At 36.2% G+C, this 18,362-nt stretch overlaps 3 protein-coding genes across 3 annotated transcripts; 1 reads left to right on the top strand and 2 right to left on the bottom strand.

The window, feature by feature from the left end:
* Positions 1-1,101: 1,101 nt before the first annotated feature.
* LOC103950999 (transcription factor RSL2) lies at positions 1,102-2,778 on the bottom strand. The gene is made up of 4 exons (XM_009362278.2): positions 2,182-2,778; positions 1,836-2,084; positions 1,605-1,736; positions 1,102-1,197 (listed from the first exon to the last, which is right to left on the bottom strand). The coding sequence occupies exons 1-4, from the start codon at positions 2,776-2,778 to the stop codon at positions 1,102-1,104; spliced, it is 1,074 nt and encodes a 357-aa protein (XP_009360553.2).
* Positions 2,779-7,915: 5,137 nt separating this feature from the next.
* On the bottom strand, positions 7,916-11,338 carry LOC103950991 (adenine phosphoribosyltransferase 1-like). Its single transcript, XM_009362265.3, has 7 exons — positions 11,123-11,338; positions 10,688-10,801; positions 10,300-10,410; positions 9,884-9,976; positions 9,014-9,163; positions 8,319-8,377; positions 7,916-8,205 (listed from the first exon to the last, which is right to left on the bottom strand). The coding sequence occupies exons 1-7, from the start codon at positions 11,289-11,291 to the stop codon at positions 8,149-8,151; spliced, it is 753 nt and encodes a 250-aa protein (XP_009360540.1). The 5' UTR covers positions 11,292-11,338; the 3' UTR covers positions 7,916-8,148.
* Positions 11,339-16,941: 5,603 nt separating this feature from the next.
* Positions 16,942-17,996, top strand: LOC103950983 (zinc finger protein ZAT10). The gene has a single exon (XM_048580303.1). The coding sequence runs from the start codon at positions 16,957-16,959 to the stop codon at positions 17,800-17,802; it is 846 nt and encodes a 281-aa protein (XP_048436260.1). The 5' UTR covers positions 16,942-16,956; the 3' UTR covers positions 17,803-17,996.
* Positions 17,997-18,362: the final 366 nt, after the last annotated feature.

Raw genomic sequence — 18,362 nt, forward strand, 5'->3', positions numbered from 1 at the left:
ACCAACTTAACCACGCGGTTACGTATCAGAGATGCGAGGGCTGCTCCCAACTCCTACCCTTTTTGTTCATGTTCCGGGTGGAAAGGGTAGAAATTCTTCAAAAATGAGTCATGGGTCTCTTTTTCAGTTCGTGATCCCAAATTGTAGAGTTGTGAAATGCTGATTTTTTATGCTGTTAAAATTTAAAAAACAAGTTTTGTCAAAAAAAAAAAAAAAAAAAAACAATGCTCTCATTTATAAATCATATATCTAGCTACATTTTTCGTGTAGCTTGGCATTTATCCACATATATATACATGTGAGATCTGAAATATGTTCTGAATTCAAATTCCCTTCTCATATGGAGAAAAGAGAGAAGAAACACAAATGGCTCTACTTTCTTCATCTTCTCACAAATATTAACCCTTTTGGTATTAATTATTCTTAATTTTATGTATTAACAATTATAGTTGATTGTCAATACTAAAACAAAGGTAATGTCAGGGAGACCAAAATTTTTAAACCAAATTTGCAACTAAATGATGTGGTTGTAGATCATTGGATTATTAATTAAGTGTCAATTAACATGTTTGTTTTTTACCGGTGACATCTAATTGGGTTCAAAAATTTAGTCTTCCTAACATTATTCATAAAACAATGTTGCACGAAGCTTAGAATTCCATCTGCCAAATTCCAATGAACTGTACTTTCACATATGTTTTTGGATCTCCATCATCAGAATCTGACATCGAAGATTATATTCTCAATATTTATTCAAACTAGAACAATTAACATGAAGATAGTTATTAAATATTATTAATTATATTCTGTGTCCAAGGGGGTCGCATGCCTTAACGTTCATGAGTACATCCTGCGTATTGAGTTCATACGTGTTTCATAAAAATCTGATCAGAGGATTCTCGCCTCGTGATCGAAACTGGAATTTATTTAACTTAATTAATAAACCCCATTACAAAGTTAGGGAATTAAATTAATTAGTATACATTCATTCTGCTCATATTATATAGCTTTTAAATTATATATTATATATTTCGATAATAATTAACAATTAAAAAAAATGAAAAGGGAAAACAAGTACAACAGCTTCCTGCTGCTGTTGTGTCATAGAAGTGGAGAGAGCTTCTGCAGGTCAAGACCAATATCCATTCCATTATAAGCAATGGGAGCATACATCCACATATCATCTGAGCCTAAAAGCTGCAATATACAACCAAGAAAATTAATCAAAATCAAAGCCATATGACCGCTAAATTTAATTTGGCGAAGAAATTTGACAATTTGGTAAAAATAAATGTCCAAAAATAAAATTGGTTACAAACTTTAATAAGAACTATAACTGAAAGACACTAAACAGACTATAAACAGTATGTAAACCATGATTTAGTACTCTTTTATTGTCTGTTTAGCATCCTCTAGTGCTTATTTTAATTAACAGTTTGTCACTTGTGCATACTTCTGTAGTTAAAAGTGTAACAATTATGATTAATTACCAGTTTGTTTTAGCGTCCTCTAGTTCTTATTTTAATTAACAGTTTGTTTAGCATCCTCTAGTTCTATTTGTGCATACTTCAGTAGTTAAAAGTGTAACAATTATTATTAATTACCTTGATTTGGAGCTGCAAAAACTTGACATAGTGAACTACCTCTTCAAGCATTGTGCTGATGTCAACCTTTGTTCCATTAGGGACAAGATGCTGTAGGGTTCTTAGTCTCTCGTTGATTCTCTCTCTTCTTTTCTGCAAGATCCAATCAAAACTTTACTCGTAAGAAACTGTATGGGCATTCTTGAAAAACATTTCGTTTTTAGTTTTCAAAGATATTGCGTAATCACTTACCCTAGCATAGAGGCTCTGGGGATCAGTTGCAGACCCTCTATTGGTTCTGGTCTTCACATTCAAGTTAAGGGCAGATGAAGATTTGGGGTCTGAAGTTTCTGCTCCATCGATCTCCAGGGAACCATTATCATCCTCAGAGGTGCAAGAACTTGTGCTCTCCAGCCTCTCTTCTTTATCTTTGACTTTCACATCTGAATTACCCTTTTGCCCCTTCTTTGACCTTACATTATTTTTCTTACTTTTCTCTACCTGCAATGTGTGGAATTCACAGTTAGAAAACTGCTTCACAAATACTAGAACCAACCAAGGCATTGATCCAAAGTTTGAATCTTTAAATGATGCTTACATCTTTCGAAATACGAGGTTTCTTCTTGCACTTGGATGCGTCATTGTTGGATTTTCCCGGCGCATCATGCACCCTTTTGAGCTGCAATTCCTTTTCAGGAACCGAAACAACAGCCGGTTGGCTATCACTGCTGGAATCCTCTTTGTTGCACTCACTTCCATGCATCACAATGTTGGAAAAAGCTGGGACGAAGGAGGCGAAACTCTTATCATCATGATTCATATAAACATCCATGGATTCAGAGACATCAATATTACTCATTAGGAAATTGCAAGAATTTCTAAAGTAGCAATTTTCCTGGTTCAGCATGGCAGTGAAATTGCCATGATGATTATCACCATAGTTACAACTTTCATGAGAAGAAAGATGGACATTAGAGTTGGGACTATCTGAAGAAGGAAGGTGAGAAAAAGTTTCAACTCCAGGAATATTAGGGTAAAAAGTTTCTAGGGTTTCAAATCCCATTCCCTCATTGTGCTGGAAAGGGAATGAATTTCCCTGGGAAAGAAAATGTGGTGTGAACTCAACCTCTTCGGAGGAAAACAACCTGCTCAAGGATTCCCATTCCCCATCAGCAAAAACACCATCAGATTCCATTTCTTTTCGAAGTAGAAAGATCCTTTTCAATCCCCTTCCCTTTTTCCAGGAGAAAAAGAGGATCCCGACAAAATCGATCAAACGAAAGAGGAAAGAAAGAGCACTGGCCTTCTGTATGTTTTGTTTAGCTCAAATGTTTGCACTGAGGATAAGCAAAGGAGTAGAAACACTTATATACTCAACCCTAGGGGTCGTTGACCCCCCTTGCAAGAGAATTAGACTTGCAATTATAAAATGCAATTCTTAATTCCCAATGATTGTTGTTGGGATGGGGGTTTGTCCTAGTTCTCTGTAACTGATATCAGGAGTCCACTCTGGGCCCACAACCAGGCAAAGTACAGCTCATGAGAAAGCCAAGTTCATACAATGATGTGATTAAAATAAGAAGAAGGTCCAACGGGATTAAACCACATAAGACATTGAGGAAAGCTCAAAACTGGCGTCATTTGGAACAAAAAACGAGTCCAATGCAATGATTGAAAGGTCAGTTAATCAGTGATTTGTTTAATAATTAGGTTTAGGGTTCTCTAAACTAATACAAATCATAATAATTATGTTTAGGGTTTTCTTAACTAATACAAATCATATATGTACACTAAGGGGTGAGAGATTTGGACTAAATTACTTAATGGGTCATTGATAATAATTTGGTTTTGACCTCGTCATCTACCAGAGTTAAACTTAATTAAGACCTCTCACTTACAAGTAAAAAATAATATACGAAGTGACCACCTCAAACAGTCGGGGTATCCATTGTAGGGTTCTCTAAACTAATTAAGTTGTGATAATGCTTAAGACTGAATTGAGAAAGTAATTAACAAGAGCATCAAACTACTTTTCAAACAATCAGAACGTGGATGGTGTGTTGCTGAATATTATAATACAATAGAAACCATCAGAATTGTTGGCGGAATAAATTAAGAAAAATAGAGACGGCCGATTTTGGAGAAGGACATCGTGGGAGCTCTCTAAAGAACTCAAAACCCCGACAAGGGAACCGCAGAACTCGCTCTTTGTCTTCACCTTGTAAACCCTTAAAAACTCACACTGTTATATATGCATATATCTAATCTACCGTCAAGCTAGCATTATACAATATGTAAAGTTAAATGTCTTGTTACAACTCATCATCCTCATCTCTTCCATATCTCTAAGTACAAAAGCCAGCATCTGTTTTTGGCCTGCCATTTGATCTACTGCTTTAAACTAGCTAGGTTATGCCATTGTTCAAAATAGTTGCGGATTTAGAAAAAAAAATTTTATGAGAAAAAGATGTAAACCCAGCAGTTTTCAAGTTATGCCTAGGAATTTTCATTTATTTTCAAGTTATGCCTCTTTGGGACATGTCATCCAGCAGTTTTCTCTATGCTTTTGAAAGAGAAATGCTAAGGAGACTATCAAAATGAAATTCTCCATGAATTCTCTGCTAACAATTTAACATTAATTCTTATACCACCATTACAAAATATTGTGCAAAAAAACATGAGATAACAAATAGTCTATGAAGAACTCCACTTTTAAAAAAGTCTCCTTAACATTTCTCTTTTAGAAAATACCAAGGAAACAAAGAGTTGTTAGGGTATTTTAATGAGTGGCAAGGATGGGACCATATATGAGGGTTAATAGCCTTCACTTACTCCAATGTGGATTTGCCAATGATCACAGCCTTCAAGATTTTGAACTTGGTGCATTGATTTAAGAGCTTAATCAACCTTTGTTAATTAATGTTGATGGGAATTGGAAACATAATGATTTATTATGAAAATATTCTCTTATTAAACTGTCTGACACATAAAAATGCTTCTTTCGCACGATCACAAGTTTTGTGTTCTTAATAGAATAATGTATGGCAACATAAGCATCTTACATTAGGAAACTATATATGAATCAAAAATATCGATGAAGTTGATTCTTATCTAATGTGTATTACAACTTCAATATGGTAACATATAAATTTGATAAAATAAAATTATATATGAACTTTGTTACATATATAACAAAAGATGCAATAAAATTAGTATGAAGTGGATCGATAAATTATTAGAGAGGTAATCGACAATGTATTATATAATAATCTAGTATAATTCGATCTATAGATGGTTGTTTTGTTACGTCAACAAAGAGTTTTACTTTTGAGATTCGTTTAATTAAGCAGCCAACTGCAAAGCCTTCTAGGTAGGGTTTTTGGGGTATGAACAGAGGACACGTACCCAACTGTCCCTCACTAAAACTTCTTTATCTGCTGCGCGTCTTGTGCTGGAGTTCTCAAGTCCCACGCGTCAGAAGGAGACCATTTTTATGCATATATTATTAGGCACCGTATATCTGTTGTTGGAACGAAAGTTCGATAATGTCTTCATTATATTTTGGAAATTCGGCACCGGCCATTGCACGACGTTTAAGAGTTTGAAGAAACAAAAATAAAAATTTTATACCCAAGAAAAAAACACATAAGCAAATTAATTGTTTGGGGAATAAAATCTACACACCCATAATTTGAAAAATCCCTAAAAATCTGATTTTATTCCTTAATAAGAGAAAATAAAACTCCGTCTGTCTAATGCATATGCATTCTCGTCCTTCCATGATTTCAAGGGTTAACAGATCCAAAGAATGACAACTATATTATCTGTTTGTGTTTCATGAACTACCAAACTAAACCTAATTGATTCATGGTTTTTGTCCTAAGCTCAAGCCACGTGACCCTTTCACACCAATGATTTCATTGTTTTGGTTTTTTCTCCTTCCTAAAATATTTGTAAACTTGCATTAGGGTTTACCTAAAAAAAACATGCATAGCCATTCAGTATATAGCTAGGCTAGCACCCTTCTATTGCAAAAATGTTATTCTTAGCATCTAATTGTACCATCATTTGTATTATCTTTTTAATAGAAATGAGACTCACATTGTGTTAAGCTCTACAGAAAGATGATACAAACAATGATGCAAATAGATGGTAAACGTAACATATATTTTTAAATAGAGTAATGATTTCTACACACTTTTATTTTCTCTCAACACACCTATATCAATTTTTTGTAATTGAATTGAATAAGTCAAAAACCAATTAATGAAAAAAAAAGAACAAAGATGTGTTGAGGCTATGACTGTAGGTATACACACATCTTTGATAAGAGCAATTAAAGGTGGGTGCCTAGATGGTGTGAAGTATATATATAAACAATAACCCTATATCATATATATATCATGCAACGTGTGCAACCATAGGGTTTTTGAAAGATGAAAAAATTGCCAGCATGGGAACACCACGTTGCTGTTCGTGAGGAATTTGTGTTCATGCATGATTGATACCCTCATTTAATGTTACTTACTCACCTTATTATAATTTGAGAAAACGATCGTATCGTATCACTTAATGATATTATCACTTAATATTTATTATTTTAATGTTACTTATTTACCTATTATAATGTGAGAGAACGAAAGTATCGTGTCACTAATTGATACAACACTTAATATTTAGTTGCAACTTGATTCATTGATTCAACATTATGAACTGTCGTTTCATGGTTTCTAATTTAAGTAGCTCATTATTTGCAAACATAATCATACAATCGATAATTGAAACTGGATTAGTAAAATTATTAAATTACAATGAAAAGTGATTCTGATATCTCATATTTTAGTTACCATTTAAAATGTATTACTTATAATTGTGCCAAACATTTGAAATGAGTAGACATTGTGCCACTAAGTGATTTGGAAAGCAAGGGTTATGCATAAAGAGATTCAATGGATTTTTGCAATAGTTAGATCTTGCATAAATTAAACACGTATCATTGAATGATACGTATTATTGTAACCAAACCCTGATATTACATGACTTGAGCATCAAATTTAATTAAAAAATTTAAAGCATATAGACGTATAACGTCAAAGTAGCTTGTATTTTTAACCACTCTTGTAACTAGTTAATTAAAAATCACACGTCCATTGCATTTTTAGCTTGATAGAGAGAGTTAACGGAGACCTAAAACAATTAATGGAGACTTAATCGGGAATAAAAAAGCACTAATCCTTTTAAAATGATCACAAGGATAAGCTTTCTATTAAGGGAATCAAAAGATGCATTAATCCTATTAAATTAATCAGATTATTAGGGAATAAAGATGCATTAATCTTTCTAATTAAATTACTTAAGGCAAGGCGCTATGCTTTGTCGTTGTCCTATTCTTCTGCTTTTTGTTGTTCCAGCTTCATATATAGCACATCAATTATGTATCAAATTAACAGTTGGTTTTTTGACAAAATACAAAGTCAGGCAGATTCTGGACAATGTGAAATGTCAAACTAGCTTAGCTTGATAAATCTTGATTATTAATTGTTATTAGCCAGTCGGTTAAAAGATAATATTTTGATACTGACTAGCCGATAATTATTATATTATACTAACTTTGTGATGTGGCCACATTCACCTTTTTGCATAATCGAGTGTTGATTAATGGAGACTAAAACCCAGCACTTAACTTAATACATTTATGTTAGCCTTATAATACTTCTTAATTACTTTTTAAATACTTTAACATTTTGAAGTCAAAGACTATTGGCTTTCTAGGTCGGACATAATGTACCAAAAACAATATCTTAATCTTATAAACTTCAAAAATACTATCTTAGAACATTTTTAATTGAGATGCCAAATTTCAGTTTTATAGCTAATGCGGCAAGAAAACATTTTTTAAAGTCTCACATTCCAACTGATTTCAAATTAAAATGCTTTTTAATTATTTATAAAATTAAGTGAGTCAAATTTAAACTAATCAATAAGTGAAGAAAAATAAAGAAACATGTGAACTCGTAAAATAAAACAAAACAAAACTTTTGATGTTGTCTTCAAATTTAGCAGCAAAGTGAAGAATGTCGATTCATGTAAGAATTTGGCATCTCATTTAAAACCGAAAACATTCCAAATAAAACTTGTAACATCTTCTCTGAAAATGCTCTTAATCAGTTCGCCAAACCGTAATATGCTTAATTCCATTCATGGTTTGGATAAACAGGCATCTACCGAGAATGGAGGGATGCAATTCGAGAATATTATTTTTCTATTGAAGGAGGAAAAATATTCGAACTCAAGGGTCTCTTTCAATATTGAAGAGATAAATACGAGATAACTGAGATAATTTCACTTTGGCGACTTGATATTTAAATCACCTGTTTGATAAAATATTACCAGATTTATAAGTGAAACAGAAAAACAACTTATTTCTGCATAGTACATACATATACCAAAGTTTTTTTTTCAGCTCTTCAATCACCCAATGAAAACAAACCCATAATCAAACGTACGCCCCTGCTAACAATCAAGTTGGTATCTTGAAAATCTGCAGCCCCAAAAGAAACCATGCTCATGCTTCTCCGCTAACTAGAACAAACAATGGTTTCTCCCCCAATCGTTCCCGACCCTGAAACAATCCATAAAAGAACATGAGTAGTGCATTCAATGTACCAAAATATACAACGAAAATCCAGATTCCGTCTTAAGCATCTACAAGTCAAGGGTGTTTTAATGTCATACCTTTAGTTCTGGCAATTCAATTACACAGGCACACTCAACGACATGCACCCCTACACGCTCTGCAACAGAAAAAGCAAACATGTGAGTTGTGCAAGGCCTCATATCCCTGAGCCAAATGTGAAACTGACAATACAATCACAATGCTTGCAGCGGCAGACTTAAAATATTGAAATAATGCATTAAACTAGTGCTGGATTTCTCATTGTCATCATGTTGCCACGGAGTAGGATTCTATCCCCTTCCCTCCCCTTCTCACACACTTTGCTTTTTGTCTTATTGTCTCTATAAAAAATCAATATAAGATGTTGATGTGGCTTAACCGTAACTGTTCAAGTAGGAGGGGAGGGAAGGAGAGAGAGATTAGGAGGGGAGATAATTCTTCTCTTGTTACCACACCCTTGCTTCTTGCTAGAGAATTTAACCTAAACGCATGAACGCTTTTGATTCAAAAGATAGTCAAATTCTTCCACAGACCGTCTATTAGACCATGCATTGAGGGAAAATTTTGTGCTGAATTCCCAATCTACATTTGAATTGGTCGTATGCCTAAATTTCTAAGAGACCCCTTCCTACATCGAGATGTAAACCTGTATTATGCTATGCATCTTAATTCCTGCCCAAATGGGAATAAAAGTTGAGGGAAAAAATTCCGACCATAAACACTTAGACATAAAGTTTGTGGTTTGATAAACTACCAAGAAGCCTGATGGCAGCACCCAAGGTTCCCCCAGTTGCAATGAGGTCATCTATGATCAAGGCACGTTCACCGGCTTCTACAGCTCCCACGTGCATCTCTATTTTATCTGTTCCATACTCCAAAGAGTACTCTTCAGAAATAACCTTCCCTGCAGAACCATAGACATATGAGATTACATTCCATCTTGAGAATTATATTTATTGAAAGCACATGATACTTGACGGGTAAATAAAATGTAAAATAAACATAGCAGAACTTCACTGTTTATGATATCTTAAACAATTGGTGGTTGGAAAAGCCACAAGATCCAATAACACTACTGACTCATGCAGGGGAGCAAACTTTTTGAAGGAAAAAACATATTTAACCCAGCACTTGTTATAATCGTTGTGATTTTTTTAAAGCAACGGTGAGTTTTAGCGTCTATGTGAATGTCTGATTTTGATTTAATTTATGGGCGTTGAGAGGATTACTCTTCTTGTTTTATCAAAAGTGATGCAAAATCACTATTCAAGGGCATAAACACTCATTCCTGTTACTCAGAATTTCTCAACGTAACTGGGTATAGCACTATGTCCAACATATGGCTAAAGACCTAGACTGTAACTGGATCAGTTAACATTTGCATTGTAACAAAAGATGCATACATGATCAATCCATCATGTGAGTTAAATTAAAATTAACGTTGTGAATTATATCACAAAGACAATTTAACGAGATGGGAGTAAAAATTAAATTATCCTAATTCTCCCAGTAAGCCAGTCACTAACCAATGAATCCCTCGAATCCCTCATATGGAGAAACTTCTCAAAGCTAAAAGATTTATGCAGTTTAAAAGGAGGAAAAGGAAAAGGGTGTGATAGATTACCAGGCAACTTCTTTGGCTTCCTCAAGGGCACAAATTTTGCCCCAATGGCCAAGGCAATAGGAGGGCCAAATATAAAACCTCTAGCTTCAACACCTGCGTTATGTCATAATAAAATTTAACCCGACGTTCAGTATATACAACGAAACAGCCACTAAATCAATAAAAACCACCTAAGCTAAAATTCCACACAACTGCAATGCCAGAATGCTGAAGACTATGCTCTGTTTATGGTTTAGTTAGGAAAAAAAAAAAAAAAAAAGGAACTAAATTGCGCATAAATGACATACTTATCCATAAAAGTTTATCTCATAAGTGACCAATCATAGGTGGTGCGCGACTGAACTGCCCTTAAAATTTCCTGAACAAGCGAATTCAGGGTAAACTGGCTAAAAGTGAAAGATCATGTATTGAATTACCTGCAACAACAGAGATTTCTTTGTCCTTGTACCTCTCAACAAACAAATCAATAGTGTCCTTGAAAGCCTTGGTATCCAGGAGCAATGTGGTAATATCTTGGAACAAAATCCCTGCCACAAAAAGTCAAGGACAACTCACACATTCAAACACCAAAAAACCTCCATTAGAGACCAGAAATCAATTAAAACCCAGAAATTACAGACCACCCAGATGACAAATTGGACCCAACAGTAAGTAAAAAACCTCCAAAACCTGATCGAATCGACGCGAACCCACTAGAGAAAAACATATTTCTACTTACATATGAGAAAGCAAAAACTAAGATGCCGAAAAATAATGCAAAATAATTGAATTACAAACAGCATAATATGTAAAAAAAAGAAGTACCTGGCTTGGGGAAGTCCCGGATGACTCTGATAGCAGATGAAATTCTAGCAAGGCGAAGATCCTGACCGTCTTCCGCCGCCATTGCTTCAACTTTCAGTGCTTCACACTTACCCCCTAACCACACAAGGGAAAACAGAGAGGCTCAGAAATTATACAATCACAATCTTGCACCTTCTTTTTTTTGTTTTATTTTAGGAAAAAGAAATAAAAATATCCACCAACCCCATAAATTCATATGACCAAATTACCCATTGCTTGACAAAAAAATAAGGAAAACATTGGAAATTTTCTGAAATTTCATTGAAATTACGATGCTCTAAAGCTTAAAGATCCATCCTTAATCAAAACAACACTGACAATTAACATGCTAAAATACACGTTTTATAATTCATCGATAGATTCAGGGCTGAGGATTTGCAGGGCTTAGAGCTTTACCAGAGCAGCGCCGGGGAGGGCGGGCGGATCGGTAATTTGGGAAACGAAAGAAGGGAAGCGCGGCGGCGGCCGAGGACAAAGTTTTAGCTGCGGGAGTGCGGAAGGCGACGGCGGGTGAGAAAGTCAAGGAATTCGACGAGAAAAGTGAGATGGTATGAAGTTGAAGCATCAGAACAAAATAGCAACGGGCCCGTCAACTCTCAACGAGCAGCAGCGAGCTTTTCGGTTTCACGCAAGTTTGATGTAACTCGTAACTCGCAACTCATATGCGAAATGTTGGTCATAAATATTGTTTGGAATGTGATATTCACGGATCCTATTTTACTTCTCACATATTTTTTTAATTTTCGATCGTCGGATCGGATGAATTAAAGAAGATCAACAGACATAAATTATCAAGGAGTGTGTGAGAAGTAAAATGAGATGTGTGGATAGTACATCCTTATTGTTTTACTAATTCACATGTTAGAGTATAATTCGATTAAGATTTGATAGACATTAAATGTACAGTCGATAAATTAAATTCACTGGTTAAATTATAGATGACTTTGTAATATTATTTGATAATGTAATTGTAATTTATCGTATATAAATTTTTCTAGTGAAGAAATGAACAAAATTACTGAATTTGGAATTGAAAGTAAAACGCTACTCTTTTTGTTTGTTTGTCAGTACATGAGTGATAAACAGAATTGTGCATGAAGAGAAAAATTATTTCCACTAGGGCGTGATTGATGCTGTGGGCGGAAAGGCACGCTATCTTTACATCATCACTTTTATGAAATATGTAAGTCCAGCAATAGTTTTGGCATATTGGAGCTGGAAAAGGAGCAAGGCGGATCGTGTTCATATGTCATGCTTCAATTCCTCGTGATTCATGCTGCCACTATTTTATTGTTGTGCAGGAGAAAGTAGGGTATCGGCGGAGAAATTATTGTGAATATTCCTTACACATACCGAATTAAATTCTCGAGTTTTTAGTTAAAATGCTATTTGAAATTGTTATAACTCATCATTTTGATCAATGAAATTCAAAATTGATAAAAGTGTTTCCTGAAATCAATCATCCTTAGTTTTATAAAGATTTCTCGCTGAATGACTAAAATGATTAATGGTAGACAATCTTAAAGACTATTTTTATTGATTTTAAATCTTAAAGATAAAAACGAAGAGTTATACCAATCTCATAGACTATTTTAGCTAAAAAAACCTTAAATTCTCCAATGTTATGTAATTGGATGTGCATTTACACGTACTTATTCTACTTTATAGTTGTTGGACCTCGAAACTTTAGCAAAATGGCCCTTGGGCTTATATCCAAGAGAGTTTTAACGAAAAGTCCGCGGTACTGTTCACTTTAACGAAAAATCATATTTGTACACTAAAAAATCAATCATGCTACTATTCATTTTATCCTTTATTTTGTTCTTATAGTTAAAACTCAAAATTTTCAAACTATTTTCATTAATTTTCTTTCTATTCAATGGGTTTCGATCAAACATACCAAATAGTGCACTTTACAAGTACAACTGAGTAGGCCCACGAGGCCCAACGTAAGGGCCCACTGACGAAAACGCAAGGAAAGGATGAAAGGGTTCAGACGGTGTCTGCCACCCTTGTAACTGTACCAAAACGCACGTCAACATATCTCAAAACGGCCCCCTTCCTAGCTTCTTCCACATGCAAACCCACCGTCACACGCTTCCAAACACCCACCACTTTTTTCATCACATTTTCTATTTTCTTGCGCTGCACATCACTAGCAGTTCGCACCTCCGAAATTCTTCAAACTCCCCAGTTGGTTGTAGAGTTTTCTCTCGAACTCATGTCGATAACAATATACATTTGTGATGACTTCAACAATTGGTGTTATCGTAATTTACTGTGATACTGTTAGTGCATCATCTCAGTTTTTGTAAAGTTAATCTGCTTACGAAGAAAAAAACCTTTAAGCTTTTGACACGAAAATATAATTTTATATTGCAGATAGACTTGCCATATCTAATCTAATCAGTAATCACATGCGTCAGCAAAAATCACATGTCGCATGTTTTTTTTTTTTTTTTTTTTTTTAAGAAGCATTTTGTTAACCGGGAGAATCTTGGGGATGCTTCTAAATTAATTTAATAATTTTCTTTTGAAAAATATGGAAGTCGTGTTTTGTATATCTGGGTATGGTTGATTAAGTAGAAATTTAGACTTAAGCGCTCGTTTACCGGCTGCTCGCTAAACGAAACGACATCGTAGGTAAGCAGTGACTTCACCTTCCCAGCTCTCTACCCATTCACTACTCTTAACACTTATCTTTGCATGCCCACCTACCTCTATTCTTTTTTTCGTTTTTTCTGCTTTGTTTTTACTTGTCGTTTCAACAAGTGGTTAACCGCATGATGTTCTTATAAAAATTAAATATAATTAATAATTCTTAAATAGTTGCAAAACGGCATCTACTTCGTGGGTGTCCCTGCATATGTATGGTAGCATAGCAACATCCAAATTGTAAAACATGATTTCAATGCCATTTGTCATCGTCCCCAACCACGTAAAAATGCGTGTAGAATACCAGGCACAATGTAAGATAACTAATTTCATTTAAAATATAAACTCGTTATTTATTTATATCGCAATAGACGGATTAATTATACCACGTGACGTGATTGTGCTCAACAATTTCTTCCTAACTCATGGGTACGTGTTCTTCATCTTCTTTTGTGATGTCGAACCCTAAATCTGGGGTCTAGTTCTTCTTAGCCAAAAAGCAACTTATTAATGATTTTATTTTAATTAGAATTAAGAGGAAACGCAGATAAACTCAAATGGTAGGCCATGCCTCTCTGTTGAGTGTCCTTATTTCTTAATGCTGTTGCCAAAAGGCAGCAACCGGCCTGCCCTTTGAGTAGGAGGCCATATGGCAGCTCCTTGTCCTTCATAACATAAGTGGAGTGTGAGCTTCGAATCTCATACGTGTCCACGTAAATTTCTTAGGGGTTAAGGCATTCATTTCTTCCAAGTAACAAATACTCACACTTTTCTTAAAATTATAACATTTGTGACTAACTGTTGACGTAATTTACACTGCATCTCGAGTACAAATTATTTTCGCTCTCAGTCTAGCTTAGTGCAATATTTATTATGACATAGAAAAACGATAATTAACCCATGAGGCTAAATATTGTTCGTGGGGGAAAATGGGTAAAAAATTGTAAAGAAAAATATCTTAGTGATGAACCGACGATGGAAGCAAAAACAAGTGACTAGGTCAGCAGATATAAATAGTCGGCATAGCCACGTTTCAAGGATCCAGATGCTTCGCATATGTTCTTGTTACTTTCCAGCAAGCACGAGAGGCGACCATCCAAGAAAAGCCATCTAAATGGAGGAGTCAAATTCAAACAGATAAGAGAGTAACAAAACAATTTGTACAGCATTTTATTTAGTTCCTCGATTTTTTTTTTTTTTTAATTTACCGGATTTCAATTTCTTTGATGAATATTAGTACTGAACTCTCAGCTTTTCGAATAATCAAAAGGTCTTTCCAGAAAGCTGACCCAAAAATGATGAGATAATTATATTCCAGGTCAAACAAAAATTTGTAATAAGAACGACTGAGAATGGTGGTGAGTGTTGAGTATACGACAATATATGGGTCCTATGATGCATTTAAATTGCCATATTCCGATTGGTTAAAACTTAAAAGGATGTTGTGGCTGCAAAAACGTGTACATTAATTTAGAAAGTAGGGTATGGAATACAGATTCACTATTTTGTATTTTAGAATAGAGACCTATGAAGCTGAAACACACAAACAATAGAGTAACTAAATATAAAACGAGACGGAACTCCGTAAAAAAAGTTATTAATTACAAGATTCTTACAATTGCGATGAGCTATCTTAACAACGTATACGTAACACGTTAGCAATTTTTTTTTTTTTTAAGGGAATGTTAAAGGGATGTAGTTAAAGAGAGTCGATTTATGAACTTACCGTCACCTCATATTTATTTGGGTAAAGTAAGAGAAATTACATCGTATGATCATGCCATGCTATCTAGTCATCCTTACTTCTATGATCATAAAAACACTTACAACCTATGCTTATTTCATGTATTCAGGCACCCTTCGCTCATTTATGATCCATCTTGACCATACAACTATGTGATACAAGCGTCCAAATCAAGAAACCTCTCGTAAAGTGAAGCAAAATAATGTGGTAGTAGTACTACATTTTAAGCAAATTTAGATAGCATTTATCCTTACATTTAGCAGTTAACAAAATTTCATTTGTGTGATTGTGGAATGCTCATTAGGTCATTGAGAAAATTAATGCTAGCATGATGGGATACCAATCAAAGTTTTTATGGCATTTGTGATAGGAAGGAATTATGCTTCACAAATTACAGGCTAATTAAAGTAACGTGATACAAGATTTTCTATGGTAATCAGATTCCAAAGCCCAATTAAAGACAAAGATTTCCCCAACCTTTGCAAATGGCGTGCCTAAAATTAGGCTTTGCACAAAAGACCCCACACCCACGGTCTGTGTGCGCCACTAGTTAAGCACAGTTAATCTCCACCACACTAACGAAACACTACACGTGATTAGGCCCTTAGTCACCCCCTAACTAAGCAATGACGGTGGTGTTTTGATGAGATCTTAAGATGCCAACTTCCAACCGGATAAACTCTCCGAAATTATCTAGTAATACAGTGTGTGAAGGGATCGAAAGCACCAGGGAAAAGTCGCTGTGCTTCCTTGAATGTGGGGATCAATACGACGTAGGCTTCTTCTGATTGGAAATTGGATTGGACTGACCGCTTTTTTATTTTATTTTTTATTTTTAAGTTTATCGATATTTTTACACTAGGGGAAGGGGGAGTTCGGCTAAGCCACATAATATGCAACCTAATTTGGTATCGAATTCGCCAACCACGATATTCGAACCTAAAACCTCTCACTTCCAAATGAAGAAATCAGACCGTAGTACTAATTGCGTTTATTATCTTTTCCAATCTTATAACAGATTTTAAAATATCCAAACCTATATGATGGAAATTAAATTGCGTATAAAATTAAATGCACAGTATTATGATCTGATGGCTTAAATTATATTTTTTTTATTCGTAAATTTTATAAATTAAATTATGTACACTATAATCCAAGCAACTTAATGTGCAAAACTAAGACGAACAAAACCCCCAACAACATACTTAAATCTCTCAAAATATTATATGTAATCGTAGTAACACTTGATAATCAGTACAACAGAAACCCTAAAACCACACGGAAAACCGTACCGCGTTTGTTTAGAAATTACAAGATTTAGAAAGTGTCCGCCCTCTCCAGACCCTTGACTTTGAAACCGTCTTTGGTGTTTGAGCCCCAAGTCTTTTTTTTTTTTTGGTAAAAGAGCCCCAAGTCTTTTGTAGTTAAAAAGTTAACCAAAAAAAAAAAAACTGAGTCCAGTGTGGGCCCACGCACCCAGAGGGCACCACTTGAACTGTTTGACCGACTTCAGTCCTCCTTGGCCACCAAGAAAACTCAACTCAACCTCCCCCCACCCAAATCTGAACGTGGTAAAGTTCCTCAAGTCTCTCTCTAATTTTCCGGGAAAAAAAAATGGGACATATGATATTTATTTAAATACGGACACTTGGTCCGGACACTATTACTTGTACCACTTGTCACGCAATTTCCTCTTCCCCTCTCTCCCCCGTTCCTTTATATAGCCCCCCTTCCCTACTTCCCACTCTCACTTCCAACTCTCAACTCTTTCAGCTCTCATTTCTCTCGCTCTTCCCATTCTCTCTCTAAAGCTTTTTTCAGCAATCATCAGATGGCTCTGCAAGCTCTCAACTCGCCAACAGCCGCCGGACCCTCTCCTTTCCCATTTGAGAACGAGGCCTCCAGCCTCGGCTATGCCGAGCCGTGGACCAAACGCAAGCGTTCCAAGCGTCCACGCCTCGACACCCCTCACTCCGAGGAGGAGTATCTTGCTATCTGCCTCATCATGCTTGCCCGCGGAAACAGAGGTGGAGACCTCGCCTCTACTACCGCCACCGCCGCCACAGACACTAAAGAAACAAACTCCGCCGCCTCACACCAGATCATCACTCAATCCCCCTCTATGGAGCCCTCCACGTCAGCAGCGCCGCCGGTTAAGCTGAGCTACAAGTGCTCTGTTTGCGACAAGGTCTTCTCTTCTTACCAGGCGCTCGGAGGCCACAAGGCCAGCCACCGGAAAGGCTCTGCAGCCGGATCGGCCATCGAAGGCCCGTCCACGTCATCAACCACAACAACCTCTGCCGCCGCCGCCACCGCCACAGCTTCCGGTAGGTCCCACGAGTGCTCCATCTGCCACAAGTCTTTCCCCACGGGTCAAGCCTTGGGCGGCCACAAGCGCTGCCACTACGATGGGGGCGCCGCCGGATCCACAGCCACCACCACCGCTACCACGAGCGTTATAACTTCCTCTGAGGGAGTCGGGTCAACTTCTCACGCGGTCAGCCACGGCCACCCGCGAGAGACGTTTGACCTGAACCTGCCGGCGTTGCCCGAGTTCTCCCGCGACTTCTTCGTCTCCGGCGAGGACGAAGTGGAGAGCCCCCACCCGACGAAGAAACCCAGGCTTCTACTGATGATGAAGCCCAAAATCGAGATTTCACAGGACCAACAAAATTAGGACGACGATTCCGGTCGACTCTGCGAATCAGCTTCTGTAGACATTAAATTAGGAATTAAATATTGGAATTAATATCCGGCGTGTAATTTCAGTTTTTTCTTTGATTTGTTTTACGGGTTTGGATTATTTTGTTATTGTATAAACATGCTGTTGAAGTAATTGGAATATTCAATTAATTCTTTTTCCAAAATTAATCAGCGATGCACATATGTTATTTAATTTATTAATTTTATGGCGTGTTATTTACGTTGTTGGATGAGTGGCGAAACCGAGTCAAAACCGGGTCGGCGTGAGTTGTGGGTGGTGGCGGAAAGGTAGAGTAGGCCGCTTGCGCTTGTGCATGTTGGTTTTGTATTTGAAGAGAAATGGCTGAGTGCGTGTTTTTGTGACGGTTTTCAAATGTGAAATATTCTGCACACATCTCACACTCTCTCGTTGTGCTCACTATCCAGCTACAGCACATGAGGTTCACGCACGTGCACGTCGGTTGTTTATCGTTTTCTTCCAGAACAAGTTAAGGATTGCCTTATGAGTTTATGACATTCTTCCGATTTGATTTC

The sequence above is a fragment of a genome, unplaced genomic scaffold (assembly GCF_019419815.1).
Source record: "Pyrus x bretschneideri cultivar Hongxiangsu unplaced genomic scaffold, Pyrus_bretschneideri_v1 Contig1, whole genome shotgun sequence".
In the NCBI taxonomy this organism is placed as follows: Eukaryota; Viridiplantae; Streptophyta; class Magnoliopsida; order Rosales; family Rosaceae; genus Pyrus; species Pyrus x bretschneideri.